Source organism: Trachemys scripta, chromosome 17 (assembly GCF_013100865.1).
Source record: "Trachemys scripta elegans isolate TJP31775 chromosome 17, CAS_Tse_1.0, whole genome shotgun sequence".
NCBI lineage: Eukaryota > Metazoa > Chordata > Testudines > Emydidae > Trachemys > Trachemys scripta.
In genome coordinates, this window is record NC_048314.1 from 26758655 (window position 1) to 26782421 (window position 23767).

Here is a 23767-nt window from a genome sequence, read left to right on the forward strand (position 1 = left end):
GCAGAATACAAGGTAATAATGAAACTATACTAGTCAGCATAATAAGCAGCAGTTGCAGCACAACTTCATCAAACAATTTTTTGGAGTAAATGTCACATTTCCTAACATGGGACATTTTGTAGAGCACATGGGGCCTTCAAGGATGTTATGTGAGTTAGAAAGCAGGTGTTAACAAAGCTCACTTCAGTCGTGGTGGAAGCTTAGAGACTTACACAAAGGGATGGAACATTGTGAATTGCCTGTGCACTTAACATGCAAATTGAGTGAAAATTAACAAGTTTGCAGCCACTTTTTCCATGCACTGAAAACCATTATTCATTTTTCCTTGTAGTAATTTTTTTTTCAAAGGCAACAATCTGCCATGCCAGTCTTTTTCTGTTCTAAAGCTGCATGTATTGTAAGATTTGCAGCCTCTAGTATTCTTTCCAAGTTGGAACATGGGAAGTTTTTTTTTAAAAACTGTTCAGAATAGCTCTGCTTTTTTACAAACAGACATGTGGAAAACCTACTGGGCTTGACTGTCATTTACGCAAGGCCCTTTTTATACTTCTCTGGAAGTGTGAAGGGGTATTGGTGTAAATATCTGGGGGAAAACTAGCATTTTAGATACCAACTGCACTGGTGAAAACTATTTTTGTCTGAAGACTCCGTTATAACACAATAGTCTCCTGGCAAGGTTAACACGGGTAAAGTCTAACAGCATATGTAGGTCCGAGTCATGTGTTCAGTGCTCCTGGAACACGTCAAATCTCTGTTGGCTTTGTCTACTGTAGGCCTCTTTCTTAAATTTCCCATCATTGCCACCACCAGTGATAGCTACAATGGGACTGTCAGTGGCAACTGGCATTTTAACCACTGTTCAACTAGACCTGTTTTTAGACTATATCATAGTTTAGGAGTTCAGATGGTAGCTCCCGAAACATACCATATTTGTTAATGCTGTCAAGGGAGCTGCTGTTGCATAACTGGGTTTCCCAACGTGACTGTATTTCTTTTTTGAAGTGTATTATTACCTTAGTCTGTATGCTATAGATTAGTGGTAGCCAGAACAGTGTTCAAACATTTCTTCTTCCTTCCCCCCCACTCCCCCACCAGCAAGGTGCTAACTACATTCCTCTGGTCAATGCAGATACGGCCAATGCACAGTATAAACAATTCTATAACAATTCTTTGCAAAACTGTACTATAGACTTTCTAATAGGTTTTTTAAATTTTTTAAAATCTTTTCTTAACAAGGTTTGGCCCTGTCTCTGTGCTAGCTTTCAAAGACCGTTTTAAAAACAGCTTTTTTTAATATTTGCTGACAGCCGTGTGAGCTCTGTATTACTTAGTTCTGGTAAGACTTTTCTAATTTGGGGGGCGGGGTGTGGGAAATGCGTTTTTGCATATCTTGCAAGCAGTTTTAATTTCCAGGGATTTTTTCAAATTAAATTCAAGTTCTGCACCATATTTGATGCTGCCATTTTAAATGGGCAGGATTTTGTGATTTATTTTATTAATTCCCCCCCCCTCCTGTTTCAGGCATATTCAGAACATGAGTGAGATAAAGACTGATGTGGGTCGAGCTCGAGCATGGATAAGGTTGTCTCTTGAAAAGAAGCTTTTGTCTCAGCACCTAAAGCAGCTTCTCTCTAACCAAGCACTCGCTAAGTAAGGGTAACTTATTGTTCTTAAAGCTTCCTTATCACAGTATCCTGATTAGGGTTCCAAGGTTGCCTTATGAACTAAGCCTTATGAAAAGCTATCTGCCTCTGCAGCTGGTCTGGGACTGGAGCTAGCTAGTACCAATCAGAGAGAGGGTGTTTCCTACATGGGTCTGGGACAGGCTATTACTTGACACCCTCTATCAAGACCCTGTCAATTTTTGGATTGCTGAGGACCAAATATCTCCCAAAACTAGAAGATTGAAAGGGAGCCACACAGCACCACTTGCAGACCCTGAGCAGAGAAACCCAATCAGAGTACACAGTGAGAAGATTAGGACATCACACACTTCCCACTCCACAGAAGGGAAGGTCTGAGGAAAGCCTGAAGGATGAGAGGCTCAGATGGGTGGCTGTACCTTTGAATAGAATTAGTTCATGTCCATTGATCTTAGCAGACTTGGGCTAAGGTGAGCTGAGGTCTTAGCTATTTGGTCTTGGTTGGAAACAAATTACCCCAGTGGATTTACAAATGCTGACGTGTCAGACTTCACACACATGTCAATTTACAGTCAGTGGTTGAACTACTTTGAAATGGGAAGGGAAGAGCTCTGGGTGTCAGCTGCAAAGGGGGTGGAATCCCCTTTGGCCCCCCCCCCTTATTAACCCTTCATACAGCGTATATACAATATGTATAAAAATTGGAATTGGTGCACATCACCATTGGAAGTATCTGCCTTTGTATAGGAGTTTATTTACTGGTATTAAATACGTAAGGTTAGAGCTTTAGCTGGTTTAAATAGCTGCACTGACTTCAATGGATTTCTGCCAGATTACGCCAATGGCAGATCTGGCCCAAAATACTTTCTATATATGTAGGTTAGCCCTTAGTTTGGTGTTCTGGGGGGTCACAGACCTTTTAATGTTGGTTTAGTGTCTGTTTTTAAAGAGACAGCAATATTTTTGTTTCTCACAGGAAACTTTATAAGCGTTATGCTTTCCTACGCTGTGAAGAAGAACGAGAGCAGTTCCTCTATCACCTTCTTTCGCTCAATGCTGTGGATTACTTCTGCTTCACAAGTGTCTTCACCACAATCAGTGAGTTGGAGACTCAAACTTTGTCTTGAATGAAAAATAGTCACTGTCATGGTGACAGAGGAGTGATCCTGAGACAACACTTTGCAGCATGATCAGTGTATCTGGGCTCTTACCAAGAAGCCTGCAGTCATTGCTACTGAGATCAGCACCTCTGGGTGTTGCTTTGGGTAACCAGCTAAGTGTAAGATCACTTGTGAGTGCTTTGGATAACAGAATTGGATCGTGGAGGAGAGTAGCATTCAGATAATAGTCTAACATTTAAGTGTCCTAGTACAATTTCTATATCTCAGAATTGTGTAGCCCTTCATCTTCTTTTTTTTAACCCAGAAAAGTCCTCCACATCTCAAGGCTCCCCCATATTTCTCCACTATATGTACACCATCCTTGTAGCCTCTGAGAAACAGATAGGACTCCTTGGGGCATGTTAAGAGCACGCTTTGAAGGATGAGGCACTTCGTGTCTCTTTGTGTACATTATGTGTTGTTGCCCCTTTTGACCCAAGCAGCTAATTGAAGTTTGGGGCTTTGGAGATGTTCCATTTGAAAGTAGAAATTGGAGATATTCAGGTATTTCTTCCATGCAGTTTTGGTTACTTATGAGGAGTGTTCGAAGTCATGTGTCTCTGAATGAAGGAGGAGACAAGAACAGAAGGAACATTTTCTTAGCTTACAGCCCCCAAGACTCTGTAGCCAATGCCAGACCCAAAAGTTCTCTAGCTTTTTGCAGGGTCACGCTGTGCTTAAAGGCTCCTGCTTGGCTTTTCTTGCCAGTTTTCTTCTGGTTCTCCCTCTGTTTTTGTCTGTTGCCTTGGTTTCTGTGTGTTCTTTCTCAGTCGCTCGAACACACCTACACAAATCATAGAATCTCAGGGTTGGAAGGGACCTCAGGAGGTCATCTAGTCCAACCCCCTGCTCAAAGCAGGACCAATCCCCAGACAGATTTTTACCCCAGTTCCCTAACTTTGAACTCTCAACCCTGGGTTTAACAGGCCAATGCTCAAACTACTGAGCTATCCCACTCAGCCCAAAAACTCCTGGGTGGGTTCACACACACACTCCTTTTGTCTTAAGTGGGGCTTAAGCATAGGCACTGAGTTTTATTTTTCCCTGGGTTTGCTCAGCCCCCACTCTGCCCCCTCCCCGAAACTCCACCTCATCTCTGCCCCTTCCCTGAGTCCCTGTCCTCACCTTGCCTCTTCCCTCTCCCCCAAGGCCCTGCCCTCACTCCTCCTCTTCCTGCTCTTGTTCCAACCTGTCCCTTGAGGCCCTGCCCGCCTGCCACTCGCTGCTCTCCGCCCTCCCCCAAGTGCCTCCCCCAGTCACCAAACAGCTGATCGGCAGTAGCTGCTGATCAGCTCTGGCTGGTGGGTGCCAAGTACTGTTTTTCTTCTGTGGGTGCCCTGGAGCACCCACAGAGTCAGCGGCTATGGGCTTACGTTTATAGTTATGTTAACTGATGGGTGAGTTCACACCTGTCAGCCACATGGACTTTTAACCCACCAAGCTGTTTCAACATTTTCATTGACATGGACTGCATGTGCAGTTGTGCAGCACCTCTGCAGACCACGTACAGAATCAAAATGGCATCCTCTGCATAGTGTGACCTCGCATGCATTTTACGTGCAAGGTCACTCTGTGTGGTGGAAGCTATTTTGTAGAGCATGTCTGCTTTGGGGGCCAATGGAATTGTCCCTTTGGCCACCAGTGTGACCAGTACCTTCCCCTTCTCTTTCCTTATCCCTCCCCACATGACTGAAAGGCTTGTTTCCCCTCTTCTTCCTCCTCTCCTATATACTCAAGGAGTGACAATGGGCCAAAACCTAGACATCAACTTGTTTTCCCCTCCCCAACAGTGGGAAGTGCTACCATTAAGTTGCTGTGTTGACCTTGGTCTCTTTATTTTCACATCCTTATTTCTTTAGAAGGTGAAGTAAAGTCAGTCTTTGATGACTAGGTAAAGTTTGGGCTTATCTTTTAACTTTTCCTCTTCTTAAGCTTTCATTAAGGAAATGAGTGATTACAAAAGAGTGCAGTGTCCATGGAGGTTTTACTGTATCTTGTTTTCTGGGCCATCAGTGTTGGCAACTTACTCCTCTGGGACGCAAGAGTGAATTTGTGGCATTGTGTATACAATATTGAGATGATGCATGCACCAGTAAAAAGGGATGATTTCCTTAATCAAAGGAAATGCCAGGTTTGCAAAACATCAGGAAAGCAACTCTTGCAGTAGAAACGGGTGTGATTCCACTCTGTCCAGTGCAAGTTGGGACAAGTGGCCAGCCCTGTTTTTCTCACTCAACTATGCATTAAGCATCAAGCCCTACTGAGATTCCCATATATTTTAAGTGGTGCTGAGAGAAGTGTGTCCACTGAGAGTCTGCTTCATAATATTTCCACTCAGCTAGAGGATGAAAGCTCCAAATCTGTCTTCAGTCTGACAACCTCATATTAGCAGCTTTGCCAGTATTCTGATACGTAGGGGTATAATGATGTATTCGAATTATAATGTTCCACTTTTAAAATGGAGATGGGATGAAGCAGGCATTTTCTGAAGTCCTTTATTGCTTTGAACTGCAAGGTGAATGCTCCTAGTTTTCATTGTGGTACAACAGCAACACCTGGTGGTTATTCAGATCAATCTCAAATATATTGTTTATGCACAAGTAAGGGAATGCCTCCCCATCTCATTCTCTGATTTTAAATGTGGGAGACTATCTCAGTTTTATATTGGGGTCCATTTTCATAGTGTTTGACTTACTGGCTTATGCATCATGTTTGGCACATATAACCACTGAAAAATGTTGGCAGGTCTTCATTTGAGTATATTAACTCCAAATGTTGCAAGAGAACAGCAAAAAAACCCAAAGGACATTGTTTAAATTTGAAGGGCAAAATGCTCCTGGTCTCTTCTCAATGTGCAGATCTATGAGATCATTTTGTTTGCAATGGCAGAGACTTAAGGAACTGGTACTTGAAGCTGCTCTTATGGACAAGTAATAATTGGTGCCTGTGTTGAAACCACCCAACAGCTGCTTTGCAGATCAGCTTTATTTTAACATAATTATTCTTTTTCTGTCTATAACTGAGCTATCTAGACTTGAAATGGTTTCATGACCTCTTTCTTTTATGCTCAGAGTATCTGTTTTCATAGTTGGTGCAAATACTGCATTCTGGATACTTTTAGAATTGTCTCATTTACCTTCGGTATTGAGAGATTTTTACTTGTAATGCTACTGAGATACAGCACAAGAGCAAAGTCCTAATTATACTATATCGTGTAAACTACGTTTTAAAAAATGCAGCTTTAATTCTGGTTTGTTTGTTTTCTCATTTTAGTGATTCCATACAGGACTGTGATAATACCTATCAAAAAACTAAGCAATGCAATCACCACATCAAACCCATGGATTTGTGTTTCAGGAGAACTAGGAGATACAGGAGTAATGCAGATTCCTAAAAATCTTCTAGAAATGACATTTGAGGTGAGTGCACTCTTCTTTTTTCAGTAGTCAGTATTGAGCACTACCACCAGAACATTTATTTTACTAGTTTTTATTTTGTGTTCAGAGCACAACTCTTTAAATAGCGTCTGAGTGTTCAAGGTCACTGTAGATTTTAAATGAAAAGCAGAAAGCTAGTGCTTTTAAAGTTACTGTCCTTACTGATGGACAGAACATATCACTCTCCTGTCGGAACTTTTTCACTGGCTTTCCTTTACCCACCGTGTCTAATTTATACTTCTTGTCCTCATCTGAATAGCTCTGTACAACTCCTCTCAACCTACATCCCTCATGACATTTCTTACTGTTCCCTGCTTTCCCTTTGCTCTGCCAGTGACAACAGCCTCACTATGCCACTCTTACCCTCTCTTCCATCTTCAAGCTTGTCTCCCTGCTGCCCCAGATCTATTTGAGCTCCCCGTGCTGGACACTCAAGTCTGTTGTGGGGGATCAAAATGCTGAATCCCACATGCCCTTAGCCTGCTGGGGCAGGGCAAAGTTTAGGCAATGTGCATGGCAGGGGACTTCTAGGCATGTGCTTCAGTCGTACACCTTGTGTCTGACATTCCTCTTGTCAGGGGGGACTCGGCAGTCCAGTTTCCTAGGTCCTGAAACTAGTGCCATCTCCCCAAGCCTAACAGCAGCTCTTGTATGTTCCCCAGAATGTCACCAAAGGTGAAGGTCTGCTAGTTTACAGTTTACCTCTTCAGGGGTACATGACAGTGAACGCCGCTGCCACACACACACACACACACACACTGCACAGAATCTATACAAAATAATATACCCCTGTATAGATTTCTCTGGTTCCTCACCACTCTGGAGAGTTCTTTTGGACTTGAGCAGAGTCACCTGGGGTGTCTAGAATCCTTCCCCTGGAGTTCATGAGTCTTTCCAGCCCATCTGGCTTTCCCTGACCATGGTTAGGCCACAGTTAAACCAACCCCCCTGCTAACAAAGCCTGCTCATCTCTTCCACACTCCTGCCAAAGCTTCCTGTCCCTCCAAAAGCCTTCCCCCTTTTGCCTTCCGAGAGTCCTTTTTAAATCCTTGCTCTCTCCCTTTGTTCTGTTTGGGGATTTTCCACACACTCCACTTCCCCTTTCTTAAAGACAAGTTGGAGAAAGCGCATTAAATCCAGAGCACAGTCATTACAGTTAATGACTCTTCTTTGTCCCTGGTCTGGTAAGTATGTGCTGCAACCCATGTCAGCAAGCAGTGCATTCCGCAGCCACGTTAGGGTACTTCTACACTGCAGCTGGAGGAGTTGCAGTTCAGGTAGCTCTGGCCCAAGTGGCAGCTTGGGCTAACTGCCCAAGTACAATCCCTTCTGATACCCTAGGTGTGTACTCAGGCAGCTAGCCCATGCCACTGCTGCTACACTGCTGTTTGTAGTATACTGACTCACTCAAAGCCAGTGTGTGTACATCTCCCCGACCTGGAAATTACATCTCCTGGTACAGTGCAGACATACCCATAGAAACATTCTCTGATCCAACAATTTCATAACTTCATAGCATCAGACATAATTAATGCCTTGATTTCATCAATCAGTTGACAATTATGGACTGATAAAAACATTGCATCTGGTACCAAAATGAAAATTTATCATACCAGCCTACTAACATTATTACTCAGTTCTGGAAGCAGCTGCATTGAATGAAACAAACATCAGAAGGCTGGAGGCAGTAGAAATGGAAGATTGAAGATGTGAAGTGGAATGATTTTTTAAGACCAGCTATGTTAAAAAGAGAGTAGAATGTGAAATGAGGATACTGGATTGACTCCAGCAACAAGATTTATGATGGTGGGGACACTGCAAAAGACAGACAAATGATAGGATGCCAAAGAAAATAATGCAACCACAATCAAGGTCAGTCTGACCTAGAGGCCAACCACTGACTAAATACTGAGTGATTGTCTACACTTATGGAGGGATTAATGAGCAGCGATTGATACATCTGCAGTCGATTTAGCAGGTCAAGTGAAGACCTGCTAAATCAACTGCAGATCCCTCCACCGCCGACTCCTGTACTCCACCAGATCGAGAAGAGTAGAGGGAGTTTACGGGAGAGCGTCTCCCGTCAACTGCGTAGTGTGAACCCTGTGGTAAGTAGATCTAAGCTACACCAATTTGAGTTACGCTATTCACATAACAAATTGTGTAGCTTAGATCGAATTTCCCCTGTAGTGTAGACAAGGCCTGAGATATCCTACGTGGGGACATGACCAGACTAGGCTTAATGGAGGAACAGGCCCTGGACAGGAATGAATGGTGATGTAGTACTTTGTCTTGTGTCAGCAAAGATGCTCTGGGATGAAAGAGACACGGATCATCCCTCCGTAAACAGTGATCCCCCAGTATGCCAGACCTTTTATCTCTCATCACTCAGATCCCTTGTAAAGACCCCACCTCTTCTGCAATGCTCACAAATGCTTGTCCACATTGGCTATAAGACACTTAGATGAATAATGTATTTAACAGGGGAAGTCTCTATGTTAACATCTAAAGCACTGTTCCGAAAAACACTTGTTCTTGTGAGTAGTCCCATTGAGTTCAATGGGATTACTTGTGGGTGTAAAGATACTCTCATGTATAAATGTTTGCAGGATTGGGACCTTAGATTGTAACCTCTTTCAGTGAGGGACCTGCCCTTTATATGTTGTGTTGTATATAGCATCTAACAAAATGGTGCCCAGTCTTCATTGGGGCCTCTGGTCATTACTGTTATGTAAATATTAAATAACATTGCTCTGGACGTTGCAGTATCGTTTTCTACTTGTCTGTCTTTTTGTGATCATAAGCTTCTCAGGGTGAGTACTTTGTCTTATGAAGAACTGAGCACATTGGCATTTAATGATAATGACTAGTTTCCTGCCACAGAATGATTACTTATTCAGCTTCTCAAAAATATCTTGTAATTTTGAACATATTGAAAACAAATTTCATAAATAAAAACAGTTTTCTTGCCTGTTTAGCTAAAAACAAAGTGGTTAACATGACTTATAATTATGTATCGTAAGCTCTCACTGCAAAGAATATACATCTATTAATGGGCTATACATTTTTGAGGTCCTAACTGAATAAAATAGGAACAAAGAAACCTCAATTATGCTGTTTTTAGCTGCATTTGCTTAATTAAGAATCCATGCTTCACTATTTTGTTTAATTTCATTTGCTTTATGAACTATACTATTGTGGGCCATCTTTCTATAAAATGAATAAAATCTGTGGTGGTTTTTTTGTTCTGTTTTTTTTTCATTTGCAGTGCCAGAATTTAGGAAAGCTAACAACTGTTCAGATTGGTCATGACAACTCAGGATTATTAGCCAAGTGGCTGGTAGATTGCGTCATGGTGAGAAGTGAAATTACAGGACACACATACAAGTAAGCAACAAGTTTCAAAGTTTCTAACTTTCTAAATCTGAAATCCCTGCCTGATCGACAAAACACTAGAGATCTCTGGTGTCCTTTTTGGGTCTGCTGAACTATGATGGAGACAGGCGACTCAATTTAGGTTTTAGAGATGGAGAATTTCAAATTGAAATTCTCTAGGTTTCAGAAACCTACAATTGAAGCTGAAGAATCTGATTAGAAATACATGGGGAGGCTTGAAAGTATGAGATTTTATTAGTCTGCTGAGACAGGACAGACTGCATAATTTTAAAGTGCTTATCACCATTGCCTCTAATAGCCAAATTGATGGGCTTATGTCTGTCCAGCACAGCTGTATATAAATAAATTCCATTTTTCTTCCCAAAAGCTTGAATGGCAGTTTTATTTTAGGTAAATCTTCGTAATGGAAGTATAAACAATTGGTTTTAAAAAGCCATTAAATGTCAGAATACTTGAACAAGAATACAGAAGTATAGCTTTCAAGAAAATGAGTTCTTCAAATGGCTGCAGATGTGCATACCACTCTAGTGTGCATGTACTCAGTGTACCGAAACCAGAGAACTTGCTTAGGAGTGCCCATCGGGGAGTCGCTCGTGCCTCCATGGCTGTATGAGTTGGCACCTCCCCAAACCAGGTCCTTCTCTCTGTCCACAGCTTGATTTGGAGCATTCAGTGTGGTGTCTCACCCCACGTTCTTTGTCACAGTGGTTTTATTTATTTATTTTTCTGTAAATAGTTAAGTTGAGTAGTACCTTAAGATTTAATTTAGCTTAGGATATTTAGTAGCATTTTAGCCCAGGGTGATGCCTTCTCTGGGTTCTAAACATTGTCCATCATGTGGTGGTGCTGCTATCCCTACTAGTGAACCCCCCCCTCCCCCGATCCGAAGTTCATTGTGCCTTGGTGAAGGGCACCCTACTTAAGGCTTCTCTACCAGTAAGTTGTTTAAGAAGAGAACACAGATTTGTGTTTGAAGGCAGTGCCTTTATGGAGAAAGCCATGAGTCTCACTTCAGCTCTGGGGACCGCTGCAGATCATCAGGTCCTCCAGAGAGTGCCTAAGCTAGAATGGACAGGAGCTCCATGTCCAGACTTGGATTATTCACCCAGCAAAAAGAGGGATCGTTCGTTCTCCTTCCTCTGGTACCCTGAGGAAAATGGACTGGGGCAGCTCCAGTGTTCAGAGAGATTTATCCTCCTTGTCTAGGAGGAGTGCAGACTGACATCCTGAGTCTTTTGGGATGTGGATAAAGCTGGGCCTTCAACCCACTCTCCAGTGCCAGTGGCTGATCAACCAGACTGTACCATTGACTCCGGTACCACTCTGGGGGCATCTGCTGAGACCGGCACTGATGATGATGGTGTCCACACAGACACTCTCCATACCACTGATGTATCAGGCAGCAGCAAACTTGCTATGCCTGTCTGTTCCTGACTCACCACTTAAGAACACTTGACTTTAGTGGCTTCATCTTCTTTGTCCTCTGCATTTCCTGGATTGATGGCTGACTTATTGTCTGCACCTCCTCATATCCAGGGTCCTGAATTATAGTCTGCTTCCTGTATAGTAGCTAGGGGACTGCTGGCACAGAGATGCTATCTTCAGTACTGATGACAGTTCCAGAACAGTGTACATCTGCAGGTCCAGTACCCACTTCACTTTCAGTACCAACTGTCCGGTTCAGTACCAAGTGTGATGCCTTTACCAGTACTCAAATTGCTTTTGACTGTACCACCATTGGTGCCAATGAGGCTGTTGTGTTGGACTGCAGATGATGTGGGCCATTTATTGGTCCCATCTGGAGTGGTTCCTACATTACTGCCAGCTACTTGGAAGTGTCTTCAAGATTAAGTGCTGAAGCCTCTTCCTCTCCTTTGCCTTCTTGATACAGCTATCCAAGCTCGAGACCTCCTGGGAGTCACCGTCGGTATCGTGATCAGTACTGCTCCCACAATCGGCTTCCTGGCCTACCTCCTACTGGCCATCAATGCCACATCCACAGTGGCCTCCTTGGAATTCCTGGGAGGTTCCTCGTTTGGTGAGGTCCCAATTGTCCTCTCAGTCCAAGGCTAGATCACCTGTTCCTCTGGTAGTTTCTCCACATGGGCCAACTGTGCTTTAGCCACAGGCTGAGGAGCTGTCTCTGACTTGATGGAGTTGAACCCTTGGTACAGTCAAATGCATTGCCATGAGAGCAGTGGTTCTCAAACTTTTGTACTGGTGACCCCTTTCACATAGCAAGCCTCTGAGTGTGAACACCTCCCCCTCCCCTCCTGCTTATATGTTAAAAACATTTTTTAATATATTTAACACCATTATAAATGCCGGAGGCAAAGCAGGGTTTGGGGTGGAGGCTGACAAGTTGCAACCCCCCCATGTAATAACCTCACGACCCCCTGAGGGGTACCGACCCCCAGTTTGAGAACCCCTGCACAAGAGATTCTGGTGGTTCCATTTCCTTTTTCTTCCTCTTCGCCAGACAATGCTACCATGCCTGAATCCTCATCTCTGGTACGAGAGGACTTTAAATCCTATCAAGTTATCCTGAGATAAATGGCATCTCCATTGGATATTCAGGCTGTGTGTTCAAAAGAACCCATTAGTTAGTGGATGTTCTTCAATCCTCAGCTCCGAGGAAAGTGGCTCTCCCTATAAATGAAGCAATATTGGATCCTGCCAAATTTCTGGAATACCCCAGTGTCTATAACACCCATGGCTAAGCTTACTGACTAGATATTATGTCATCATGGAAGGGTTTGAATATTTTCCATCCACCTCCTAATTCCCTGTGACTGTGACAAATCCGAGTACGACAGAGGAGGTATAAATCTACTTCTAATCAGAGTCTAAACGTTAGATTGGGTGAGGATAAAAGTGTATTCAATTTCCTCGTTACAAATGCACATTGCCAACCTGCAAGCATTGTCTAAATGTGACTGTAAATTGGGGCGCTATGTCCAAACTTACAGATAAATTACCAGAATCCTCCAGGGAAGAGTTTAAGGCATTGATTGCAGAGGCCTGTTTGGTGGCCACGATGTCTCTACAGTCAGCACTGGATGTGGCAGATGTTTCATCCAGACATATAGTTGCGGCTGTGATAAGGCCCTGATGGCTACAGAACTCCAGCATAGCTCCTGAAGTTCAGCAGGCCAAAGAGGACTTTAGCATTTGGTTAGTTTTTGTTTTCTGAGAAAACTGGCAACTTTATTTTAAGGACTCCCAAGCACTTTACAGCCTTTGGGATTTACATAGGCCATCCCTCTCATCTCGCAGGTTATCCTCAAACTGAAGTTGAACCATGCAAAACTGATACTTATTGTGCCAGCTTGGCCAAAACAATATTTATTCTCCAACCTTCTCAATCTGTCCGACCTCCCAAATCTCTTCCTCTCCTTCCCGGCCTGCTGACTTAGCACGATAGCCATGTTATTCATCCCGTACTAAGCAATCTACGCCTCACAGTGTGGATGGTATGTGGCTAGATGAAGAGGAAGGGCAATGTTTGGAAAGAGTTAATAAAATCCTGCTTAAAGGTATAAAACCATCTACATATTTGGCTAAATAGAGGTTTTTTTGGTTTGGTCAGTATCTAAGGGAATTCAGTCTGTCAGCTCGTGTTCAGGACATTTTGGGATTATTTGTTATATTTGAAGTCCTTGGGTCTTTGAGGGTTCACTTGGCAATGATTTCATCATTCCATCCTCTGATCCAAGGAAAGTAGTTTACCCAAACTCCATAATAGTAAGATTTCTAAAAAGTATTTTCTACCTGTGAAGGAAATGGTCTCTTTGTGGGACCTTAATACTGTGCTGGCCACCCTCACCTATCCTTCGTTTGAGCTGACAGCAACCTCTTATTGTATCTCCTCTCCCAAAAGATAGCCTTTCTTGGGTCTATAGCAGTCAGCGAGTTACAAGCCATTCCGGGCAGAACCTCCGTATTCTCAGTTCTTCAAAGACAACGTTCTTAACACCACATCTGAAGTTTTTGTCCATGGTGATTTCACAGTTTCACCTTAACTAGCTTATTTACTTGTATATATTCTTTCCTAAGCAGCACTCAAATATAGATGAGCAGCATCTGCATGCGTTAGATGATGAGTCAGTGCTTGGTGTTCTTTCCGGAAAGGCCTAAGCCATTTCGTTCATCACCTTGAGTTTTTTTATCCCCTGTGAGGATTGGTGAAAGGTCAGCTTGTCTCCGCAGACAGTTTCCAGGTGGATAACTTCCTGTATTACCACAGTTTGAGTAGCTCAGACTGTGGCCCCATGGACATTATGGACTCATTTGACAAGAGCCTAAGTGATATCAGTTGTGGTTCTCGGTGTTGTTTCTCAGTGTGGCTCTCTGTGATATTACACATTTGAGGGCTACATGGTCTTCCATACATACTTTTACACCACAGCATCTGTCAGATGCAATCTTTGGGAAGGCAGTGCTGTGCTCATTGTTGAAGTAAACTCAGAGCTCTACCACCTACTGGAATTACTTGTGGGTCACCTGAATCCATGTCTTCAACCACCATGGTTGCCAACCTGGATTCAGGTGACTCACAAGCAAAGAAAATATAATTATTTACCTGTATTGTAATTGTTGTTTTTCAAGATGTGGGTGCAGACATGTATGCCACAACCCGCCTTCCTTCCGCTCAGCTTCAGCGTCTCCAGCATTGGAACCTGGGGCAAAGGAACTGAGTAGGGGGCAGGGTGGTGCTGTCGTTGCAGAGCCATGGGAGGGTATATTGGGGTCAGAAGGTGTAAGTGCGCCCCGATGGATAATGCTGAACAAATTTTTCTGGCTTCGTTGTGCTGGGTGCGTGCACACATGAGTGGAATACGTCTGCACCCCATCTCGAAGAAAAATAGTTACAGTATAGGTAAGTAACTGTTGTCTTTGGGTTTTTTAATCTGCAGTTGTGGCTATACATGCTTTCATTTTGTATATGTAGAAACCTAAAAGAGCCTTATCAAATACTTCTGTATAACACATTTGTTTTCTACTGTCTAGTGCTTTCATACAAGCTTGAAGGCTATTTCCTTTTGATTTGACAAATGTAGATGGTTTTTCTTTGTTTTTAATGGAGCTAAAGCTAACATTGCTGTCTTAATTACATTTTGCAGTCAAGAAACATGGATGGTTAGCACAGCTCTGATAATAGGGATGGCTTGTTGCACAATCAACAGAGATCTCTCTCTTTTTCCAAGACAGAATTTTTTTTCCGTTTCTTAGAAGTAGAGGGGTTTGGTTTTTTAAATGGCAGTTTTTGACTCTGGAGATTATTTTCCACCAGATAAGTGTTTAGGTGGGCCATAGTGGAGCCCTGAAATAGTTATGTCCCTAAACTTTGAATTCAAGTTAAAATGTTCAGCTAGTTCAAACTCTTCTGTTGGGTGGTACCACAGATTCCCATGTGGACGATGGCTGGGGAAGGGAGTTGATGATGGCAGTCTGGAGAGAATTCTTATTGGAGAACTGATAACTTCAATGTCGGATGAAGATCTTGGGAAGCAGTGCCGTACCCCCCCTCAACAGAAATCCCCAACCACAGCTCGCAGACTGAGTATCACCTCCCTTACAGGAAAAAATACAAGTAAGCCCCTGCCGTTTCCTGTGCTCACAGCTATAACATGGGGGTAGTGACTACTGGGAAATAAAATAATGTATTTTAGCCTTGTAGCATCTTTAACAGGATTGTAACCTCTAAAACCTAGGTCCAGTCTGAAGGAACAATGGTTTCTAACCATCACTGTGCTTCTAATTTGCTCTGTGACTTTGGGCAAATGACTTAATCTACCTGAATTTCCCCATCTGTCAAATGGGGATAAAACCTCTCACTCAGAGCACAAAATTTTGATGCTTATTGTAAAGTGCTAAATACTAAGTATTTTATTTCAGTTACCAGTGTCTGTTTCTCTCCAGGCAAAACATAATCTAAAGAGCAACATGAATCCAGTGCTGCTTTCCATGAGTGTGGTTCCATGTCTGAGCACGAGTTCAGAGCATTTCCTGAAGGGTGGGGACGGCAAAGCTCAGGAATTCAATTGCCTTCCAACTCACATGAGGCATTACTTTTGACATGTGGAAGGCCATCCGTATTTTAAACAAAAACACTGAATTGTATTATGTTGAAAAATTGGCAAGCGTTTGGGGAAAAAAGCTCTGAGAATGATTCAGTGTTGAGTGGGAGATGAAAGAAGCTCTATCTATTTAGCTTATCAGAACAAATGTTAATAAATTACACAATGACATCCTGTAAATACCTACATGGGAAGAAGATTTCTGATAGTAGAGAGCTGTAATGTAGCAAGATCCAATAGCTGAAAACTGGAGCTAGATAAATTCAGACCATATATAGGACACCATTTTTTTTTTTTTTTTTAAGTTAGGGTAACTGACCATTGGATTAACATATCAAGGGATGCTGTGGATTCTGTCACCTTGAAGTTTTGTTTTTTTTTGTTTTGTTTTTTTTAAAGCATCCAATCTAGATTTAAATATATGCTCTAGTTCAGCAAGAAGTTGTGGACTTGATGCAGGAATTCCTGGGTGAAATTCTTCAGCCTGTGTAGGGCCGGCGCAACCCATTAGGCGACCTGGGCGGTCGCCTAGGACACTGCAATTTGGGGGGCAGCGACTGCGGCAGTATTTCGGCAGCAGGACCTTCCGCCGCCTCTGTGGGGGGTGGCATTTCGGGGCGGGACCTTCCACCGCCTAGGGTGGCAGAAAAGCTGGCAGCACTCCTGGGCTTGTGTTATACAGGAGGTCAATCTAGATGATTCTAATTGGTCCCTTCTGGCCTAAAATCTGTGAAGAACTCTTAGCAATAAAAGAGTGCTGGATGTATATGTGATGGACAGAGCTTCATTAACTGAAATAAATTATTTATAAAGGAAAGTCCTTGGCCTGTGCAGTTTGTCTGGCAATTAATTTGATTCATTTTGATGTTGTTCCCTGGTCATCTATAACTGAGATTCATAGATTTGCTTAGCGCAAATAACTCCATAAGCTCTTCCTGTATTAAAGATTGAATGTTTCCTGCAGTTTGAACCAAGTTTGGTAGTGTGTGAATTTGATTTAATGTGCATTGTCTTAATGTTCTCATATTCAGCGACTGTGCTTTCTATTAATTTACAGAACCTAATGCAGGGCAGATCCAAGAAGGAATTGGGGAAGCTGTGAACAATATTGTGAAACATTTTCACAAGCCCGAGAAAGAGGTACTCTATCATAAAATATATTGTAATTAGAAGAGGAAATACATGTAAACCTTTTTATAACCAGGAAAACCGGGATCAGTGTACCAGTAACCAGAGTTACACCAGGCTTTGAAGCTTGTTGTACTTAAGAACCGTATCTTTTTGTTCCATAGAGAGGCAGCCTTACCATTCTACTGTGTGGTGAAAATGGCCTGGTTGCAGCACTGGAGCAGGTCTTCCACCATGGATTCAAATCTGCTCGGATTTTCCACAAGAATGTATTCATCTGGGATTTCATAGGTAAACTGGTGTGTTATGTTGGGATGAGGGGAGAAAGGGTTAGAGGGAAATGGCCACAAGTGTGCGTACCTCAGATTTTAATAAGCTTGGGTTCCATTCAGTTCCTACAGGACAAACTTTAAGTCTCCTAATCTAACCCTATGTGAGTGTTGTTTAAGTGCAATTGTGCTCTGTGTTGTAAAAAATACAAATACACTCCGGGCCCTGAGCAGCTTTCATTTTAAAAGACAGGCACAGATGAGATTAAGTGAACTGGAAAACCCAGGTGAGGTGTTAACTTGGGATAGTAACCGTGTTGTTGTGGTTTTTTTTTTTTTTTTTTTTTTTTTTTTTTTTTTTTTTTTTTTTTTTGGTTTTTTTTTTTTTCTTTGTCACCAACACATATATAATATTGGGGGGGAGTAGGGAGGGTCTTTAACTGATGTGGATTAATAATGTATTTTAGCCTCGTAGAAGAAGCGGGTGTTAGGAGGTGTTTGAGGGGAATGGCTGGCATAGTTTGGGAAGTTACCCAAGCAGAGGGAGCAGCAAATGAAAGCCCAGTGTCAGGAGTTGAAGAAGGAAACAATGTAAATGAGGCCAGTGACTTTTGGCAGATTCCAGTGAATGGGGTGTGGAGGGTGGGGATGGGAAATCTTAAATTTGATATAGTGGGTAGGGGTGAGCCAGTGAAGGGGTTTGCGGGAGGGGAGTGATCTGGCCTGCTCAGGAAAGGATGAAGATTTTAGTGGCTGTTTTCCTAACTCAGTAGAGAGGCGTAATATGTGGCAAATGGGGAGGCAGTACTGGAGCCACTTTTCGTAATCAAGGGAGGGGAGGATAAAAGTGTCACAAAGCAAAAGAAGGAAAGGTGTGTTTTTTGGTTTTTTTTTTGTTTGTTTTTTTCATATGTGGCAAAACAAGCAGTAGCAAGACTTGATAATAGGACTTGATGTATGAGGAGAAAGGAAAAAGTAGTCAAAGATGACCCAAGAACACAAGTCTGAGCCACAGCAAGGATGATGATTGTACACAGCAATAGCAAAAGGGGTGTGTGGGGAGGGCTTGCTGGGAAAAACAAGGACAAATTTACGTACAATAATTCCAGAGCTACATCTTTTGAGACAGCAAAAGATGAGAAGAAATGGTTTTGGGAAGGAGGTGACAAGGAGGAAATGTACAACTGCAGCATGTGACTAGAAATGAGCTCTGGAACCACTTTTGGAAATGAGTTCAGGTTCTGATCCAAATTAAACTTGGCTTCCCTCAAATCCAAATTTGTCCACTTCACAAGAACTGCTACATGTTTGAAAACCTTTTCTCCACAGACAACCAAGACATGAAATGATAGAGGGTTTTGCTTCTCAGATTGAGACTTATTGATACAGACATATTTGTAGGGGTAGCTTGCATGCCATCTATTAGAACTGCATTTTCATAAACAGTAATTCATTGAAATATTTTGATAAAGAAAGAAGGCAATTCTTTGGCAATTTCATAAGATACAAACCTAGTAAATGAGGTGTTGGGAAATGGCTTTCAACTACAATCTGAAGAAAAGCGATACCGATTAGAGAATAGTCTTATTCAGTGGATGTTATACAGGTTATTATCTATTGGTCCATACTGCTCAGCCCTTGGGACTCAGGAATATATTTTAAGGGAACAAATAAATTAAGGCTCTTAGCCTGAGGGAAGATCTCACTCAGGAAATCTGTAACTAGTAGCTAATGGCATTTATAAAATGGGAATAATTAAACTATTTAGCGCCACAAAAATGCCTATAATCACTAAACTAATTCATGATGCTAATTTAAGGTACAATATACAGTGACCACATTTGCCAACTGTCACCACACAGCAGTTTCTGAGACTACCACACTTTATTTAGATAGGATATATAGTAACCATGAGGTAGCTTTTGGCGCATGCTGACTTTTTTTTTTTAATGGCTTTCTTTGCATAATTGTAAGGTGCTGAGGTGGCTTCAAAGTGTTTTGAATTAATCATTGCATGGTTTTACTTTCTCTCTGCAGAGAAAGCAGTTGCTTATTTTGAAACCACTGACCAGTTTGGGGACAACGAAGAGGACGTCTTGCTTCAGAGATCATCCTGCAAAACATTCTGTCACTATGTAAATGCTATCAGTACTGCACCAAGGAACATCGGGAAGGATGGCAAATTCCAAATCCTGGTTTGCCTGGGGACTAGGTACAGAGCAGCATTCTTCACTGTGGTGTTCTCTAATGTTGGATTAGTCAGTTGAACACTCTGTATCACTCTTATTGGACACTTTAATTTACCAGCTTAAAATATCTTGGACATATAAATTGGCCAGTTCATACTTTTAAATAAATGTCCTTAAGAACAGAAGAGAAATTTAAGTAAGATATGTATTATTCCTGATGATTAGCATATACATTTCTGCAAGTCACTTTTTTCTGTTTTAATGAAATTCATGGTAATGCAGGGAAATTGTGTGCATGAGCTTCTCTTTACATGATATTATACACTAAGTACAGGCCTCGTGAGTTCAGGGTGCCCTCAAAAGAGGAATCAGTCCACCTCTTCCTCCCCCAGCTCTCTTTTTAATAACCCAAATGAAAACGGGCACATGGCTATTTCTGTCTTTGCTAAACCTTGTGGGAAGAAAATCTGCCTTTCCTAATAGGATTTTGAGCACTTCTGTTGATATTTTTTTCCTTTTTCTCTTCCTTTGTCTTTATGTATCTAGATAATTTTAAACCTGCATTTCACCAATACAGAATTCCTGGACTTTTCTTTCCTTGCTAATGGCCTGGAAATTAAACTGAATCTTTCCCCATGGCATTAATCTGACTTCCTTGATCTCTTCCCCTGTCTTTACTCTCCCATGTCAGTCCTCAAAAAATTGAAATCATTATGCCATCTACAGTGTGGTCAGGGATTAATATTAAAGTAGGCTCTAGAAGTTTTCTTTCTTTTTTTTTTTTTCCCATTGACCCAAATACAACAGTGTACTTATGTTTCTCTGAACAGAAATAGGGAAGTAGTAAAAACAAATTAATTTGTACTGAAAACTGGGGTGGGGCATCTCTTATTACATGCTTGTGCAACATCTAGCACAATGTGGTACTCACCTGATTGGGCCTCTAGGTGCCACTGCATATAAATAATAATATAAACGGGATCCCAATTATTATATGGGGAGCTTTTGAGTGCAAATGACACACGTCACCTATGCAAAAATGGACACTTGTGTTCTGGGGTGTGTTAAAGGCAAGAGTTCAGATTAAGTTCTGCTGGACACAGCAGATTGCATTAATTCCATTCTTCTCTCTGTAGGGATCACTTCCTTCCTCAATGGATTCCATTGCTAGCAGAGTGTCCTGCCATCACAAGGATGTATGAGGAGAACGCCCTTCTGCGGGACCGCATGACAGTGAATTCCCTCCTCAGAGTCCTACAGACATTACAAGATTTCAACATCATCCTAGAAGGGTCACTCATTAAAGGAGTGGATGTTTAGCATGGCTTTGATGAGAACTTCATTATTTCTCTGCTAAGCAAGCAAACAAAAATTGGGGACCTGTTAGAACTTGAATGCTGCGGTAGTGCATCACTGTAAAGCAGAGCACCCTGTTATCGGGTGGGAGTGGGAAACCCAGTTTACACCAGATTCAGGACTGTCCTAAAGCTGCAGACAAGCTAAAATGCGGTATTGTAGTTTATTTGAAACAGAATAAAATAGAGTATTTTCATGTGTTAGATGTATGTAAATATGCTATCTTCTTTAAGAAATTATATTAATCTTCAAACTTTTCTTAGACAATGTTCTTGTGCTGAAAATAAGTAGCTTAAAACCGTGGGACAGCTGTGGGGGGTGGGGGGAGAGATGTTGCTGCTTGGTAGCAAGGAAGAAGCCAGTCAATGTGTAAATACAGTGCAAACTCAGCAGGGCTTTTTTCAGGTGTTGCAAAAGAACACAGCAAAGTATCAATATGTAGCCACTGCTATCATCTCATTCTTTGAAATGTTGTGAATGTATACCGTTTACCCTACTGTACACGGTTTCCCTTACTTTATGTTTTAAAGATCCAAGCCTCTCCGTGTGTATAAGCTGTGAGTTGTCATATTTAAGATCTTTTGTGTAATTTTTATCAATCAGCACAAGGTGAGGTGCAAATGAAATGTTTAAACACTGGACATGAGGAATTGTTGAGCCTCCAAGAAGCCTGATATCATCTGTTTTTTAAAAAAATCCAGTACAGCACCAGGCTATATTTGGGAAATGTCAATAACTTGATTTGTCATTTTGTCCCTCTTCTTTCTGGGTTTTGTTCAGATTTCCCCTCCCCCGTCTGCATTTGTACTGTGGATGATGACGTATGCTTCAAGAGGTTGTCTGCTTCTATAGGTTTGTTGAATAACTTGGTTCAGAAGATGAACCAAGCTCTGTTTCGGTTTTTATGTTGCTATAGAGCCACAAACACCGATTTTGCTGTGCTACAGGACTGTTTCAACCAGTTGTGAAATACTGGCAAGTTACTAGTCTTCCTTTATCCTGGGGAGTAAGTGTTCCTGGGAGGCACAGGATCGCTTTGGTTTTGAATAATTCAGCTATAGAAAAGAAGTGAGGCAAGGGGAATTGGTGTCAAGGCTTCTGTCTCATACTGTTTCAAACTAATAATGTGTTAAAGAAACACAAATGTCACAGGCACAGAACTCGGAGAAACTGGGAGCTGCTGGAGTTCCATATGCTAAAATAAAAACTAAATCAGTTGTGTGATACATCCCAGATATTTGCTGCATGCTATCATTCAGTTTTCCTTCCACTGAGATTTGATTTATGCAAAGCTGGGGGCATGTTAACTCAAAGCCATTAGCTGCCTTTGGAGATGGGTTCGAAATCCTTTTGCTTGTTTCACTGGTTTAATCAATTTGATCACAATTTATTCTTCAGTGGATGCCTGAGGACATCACACAGCTTGGTATATATAGCAATCTTTGCTTTGGGGAGAGACCCTTACTAAAATAACAGATTACATTGTAGATCAGAACTGCAGTGCATTACAAAAGATTTTGGCTGAATGTTGAACATTGCTTCTTATGTCTGGGAAGTTAGTGTCCCCCAAATAAATAAATATAATGGAGAGGAACAAGATCCAGAGAAGGGGTTTAGAAATAGTGTCTGTCTTTCCTGCTTGCACGTTGCCACCTTCAGAACAGTATTAGAAAATTGGCGTTTTAGTCACTGCCAGCTTGTAGACAAGGTTTAATATCTCCAGTGAGCTATGGTGAGGTAGGATGAGGGTAGTTAGTGCTCCTTCAAAGTATTTGAAAAAGATTAAGGATAAGGGCAGGCTGAGGGAGATGGAGGCAAAATGAAAATTGGATAATGCAAAAGTATTAAGTGTTGATAGAAAGGTGATGGCGCTAGTTTATGGGAATGATGGCAGTGTAAAAGCGCTGTGTAAGATACCTGCAACAGAAGGAATAACTTCACAAGCTGCAGAAAGTCATGCATGTTGACGGTGGCATACTTTCTCCTTTTGTAAGCTAGTAAGAAATATCCACTCTGCTACTGCCCTCCAGCTGGGCAGTTCTTGTAATAGATTCATTTTGGTGTCAGGAAGGAAATCCCACCCCATATTTCCTGGACAGATGAAAAGCATCCGTCTTATTTGAAGAAAGGGTTGTAGTGTATAAGTAGAAAAATGCTGACCAAAAGCAGAGGAGCCTAGAAAGATCCAAGGATCTCATCCAGACGATACTGGTCTGTGCTCAGCAGAGAAATGTTCAGATATTGAAATAGATGTGCAAAACAATCACTCTCTACTGACACACTATTCAAATTGCTATCCTCAACACTTGAGGTTGTCATGGGAGGGGTTCTTTGTTGCTTCTTGATTTAACCAAGGCAGAGCTTTTGCCAAATTGAAGCTGTTCGGAAGCATGAATCTGCTCTTGCTTGAATTGACCAATACCCTCCAAAGTATTCTATGCAGGACGGCAGTATCAATATTGGAGTTATGGAGAACAGATTTGAGGGACTATGAACAATGCAGTGGGTTTGTACCAAAAGTCCACATTTGTACATTGACTCTAAATTAATCTTTACATCTTCAGAAGGTTGTGTTTTGGGGTGGCCACGCCACTCCAGTTAAAGTCAATAGGCGATATGGCCAACAATTGAAAATTCATCCCTAACACTTGAATTTTTGAATGAATTATAAACTAAGTATCAGAAACCATACAGCACTATTATGTGATACTGAGAGCTTAGAAAGTTTTAATTTTCATTATTTGCAAATTAACAATTTTATATCCTATAATTAGTATTAATGTTCCCTCCCACCTGACCTCCCAATCTTCTAAATGATCTTCATTACACCATGAAAAATGATCCATTTTGTCATTGATCTGTTGGCTTTTTGCATGTGGATTACATTTCCTTTCCAGAGGAATCTGCATCCTGGTAGTTGTGCTTTGTTTTTCTAAATACTTATAGCTGATGAAGGAAGGTAGCCGTGACACTGGGCCACAAGGAAATTAGGTGGAAAATATATGTGGCTTAGGGTAGAAATGAAAATGGAGGCATCCTTAAAGGGCAGGCATAGGGGGCAAATATGAGAGGAAAAGGACTTCTTAAAGATAGTCCTTTTAATCTAAAG

General features: G+C 41.8%; 1 protein-coding gene across 1 annotated transcript; it reads left to right on the top strand.

The window, feature by feature from the left end:
- Window positions 1–1521: 1521 nt before the first annotated feature.
- Window positions 1522–22431, top strand: LOC117889343 (DENN domain-containing protein 5B; the record flags this gene model as incomplete). Its single annotated transcript, XM_034793335.1, is given in 9 exon segments — window positions 1522–1650; window positions 2620–2741; window positions 6077–6222; window positions 9509–9627; window positions 15042–15229; window positions 16774–16856; window positions 17009–17135; window positions 19151–19325; window positions 20439–22431. Coding segments are annotated over 9 exon segments (1273 nt in total), but the record flags the coding sequence as incomplete, so codon positions are not given.
- Window positions 22432–23767: the final 1336 nt, after the last annotated feature.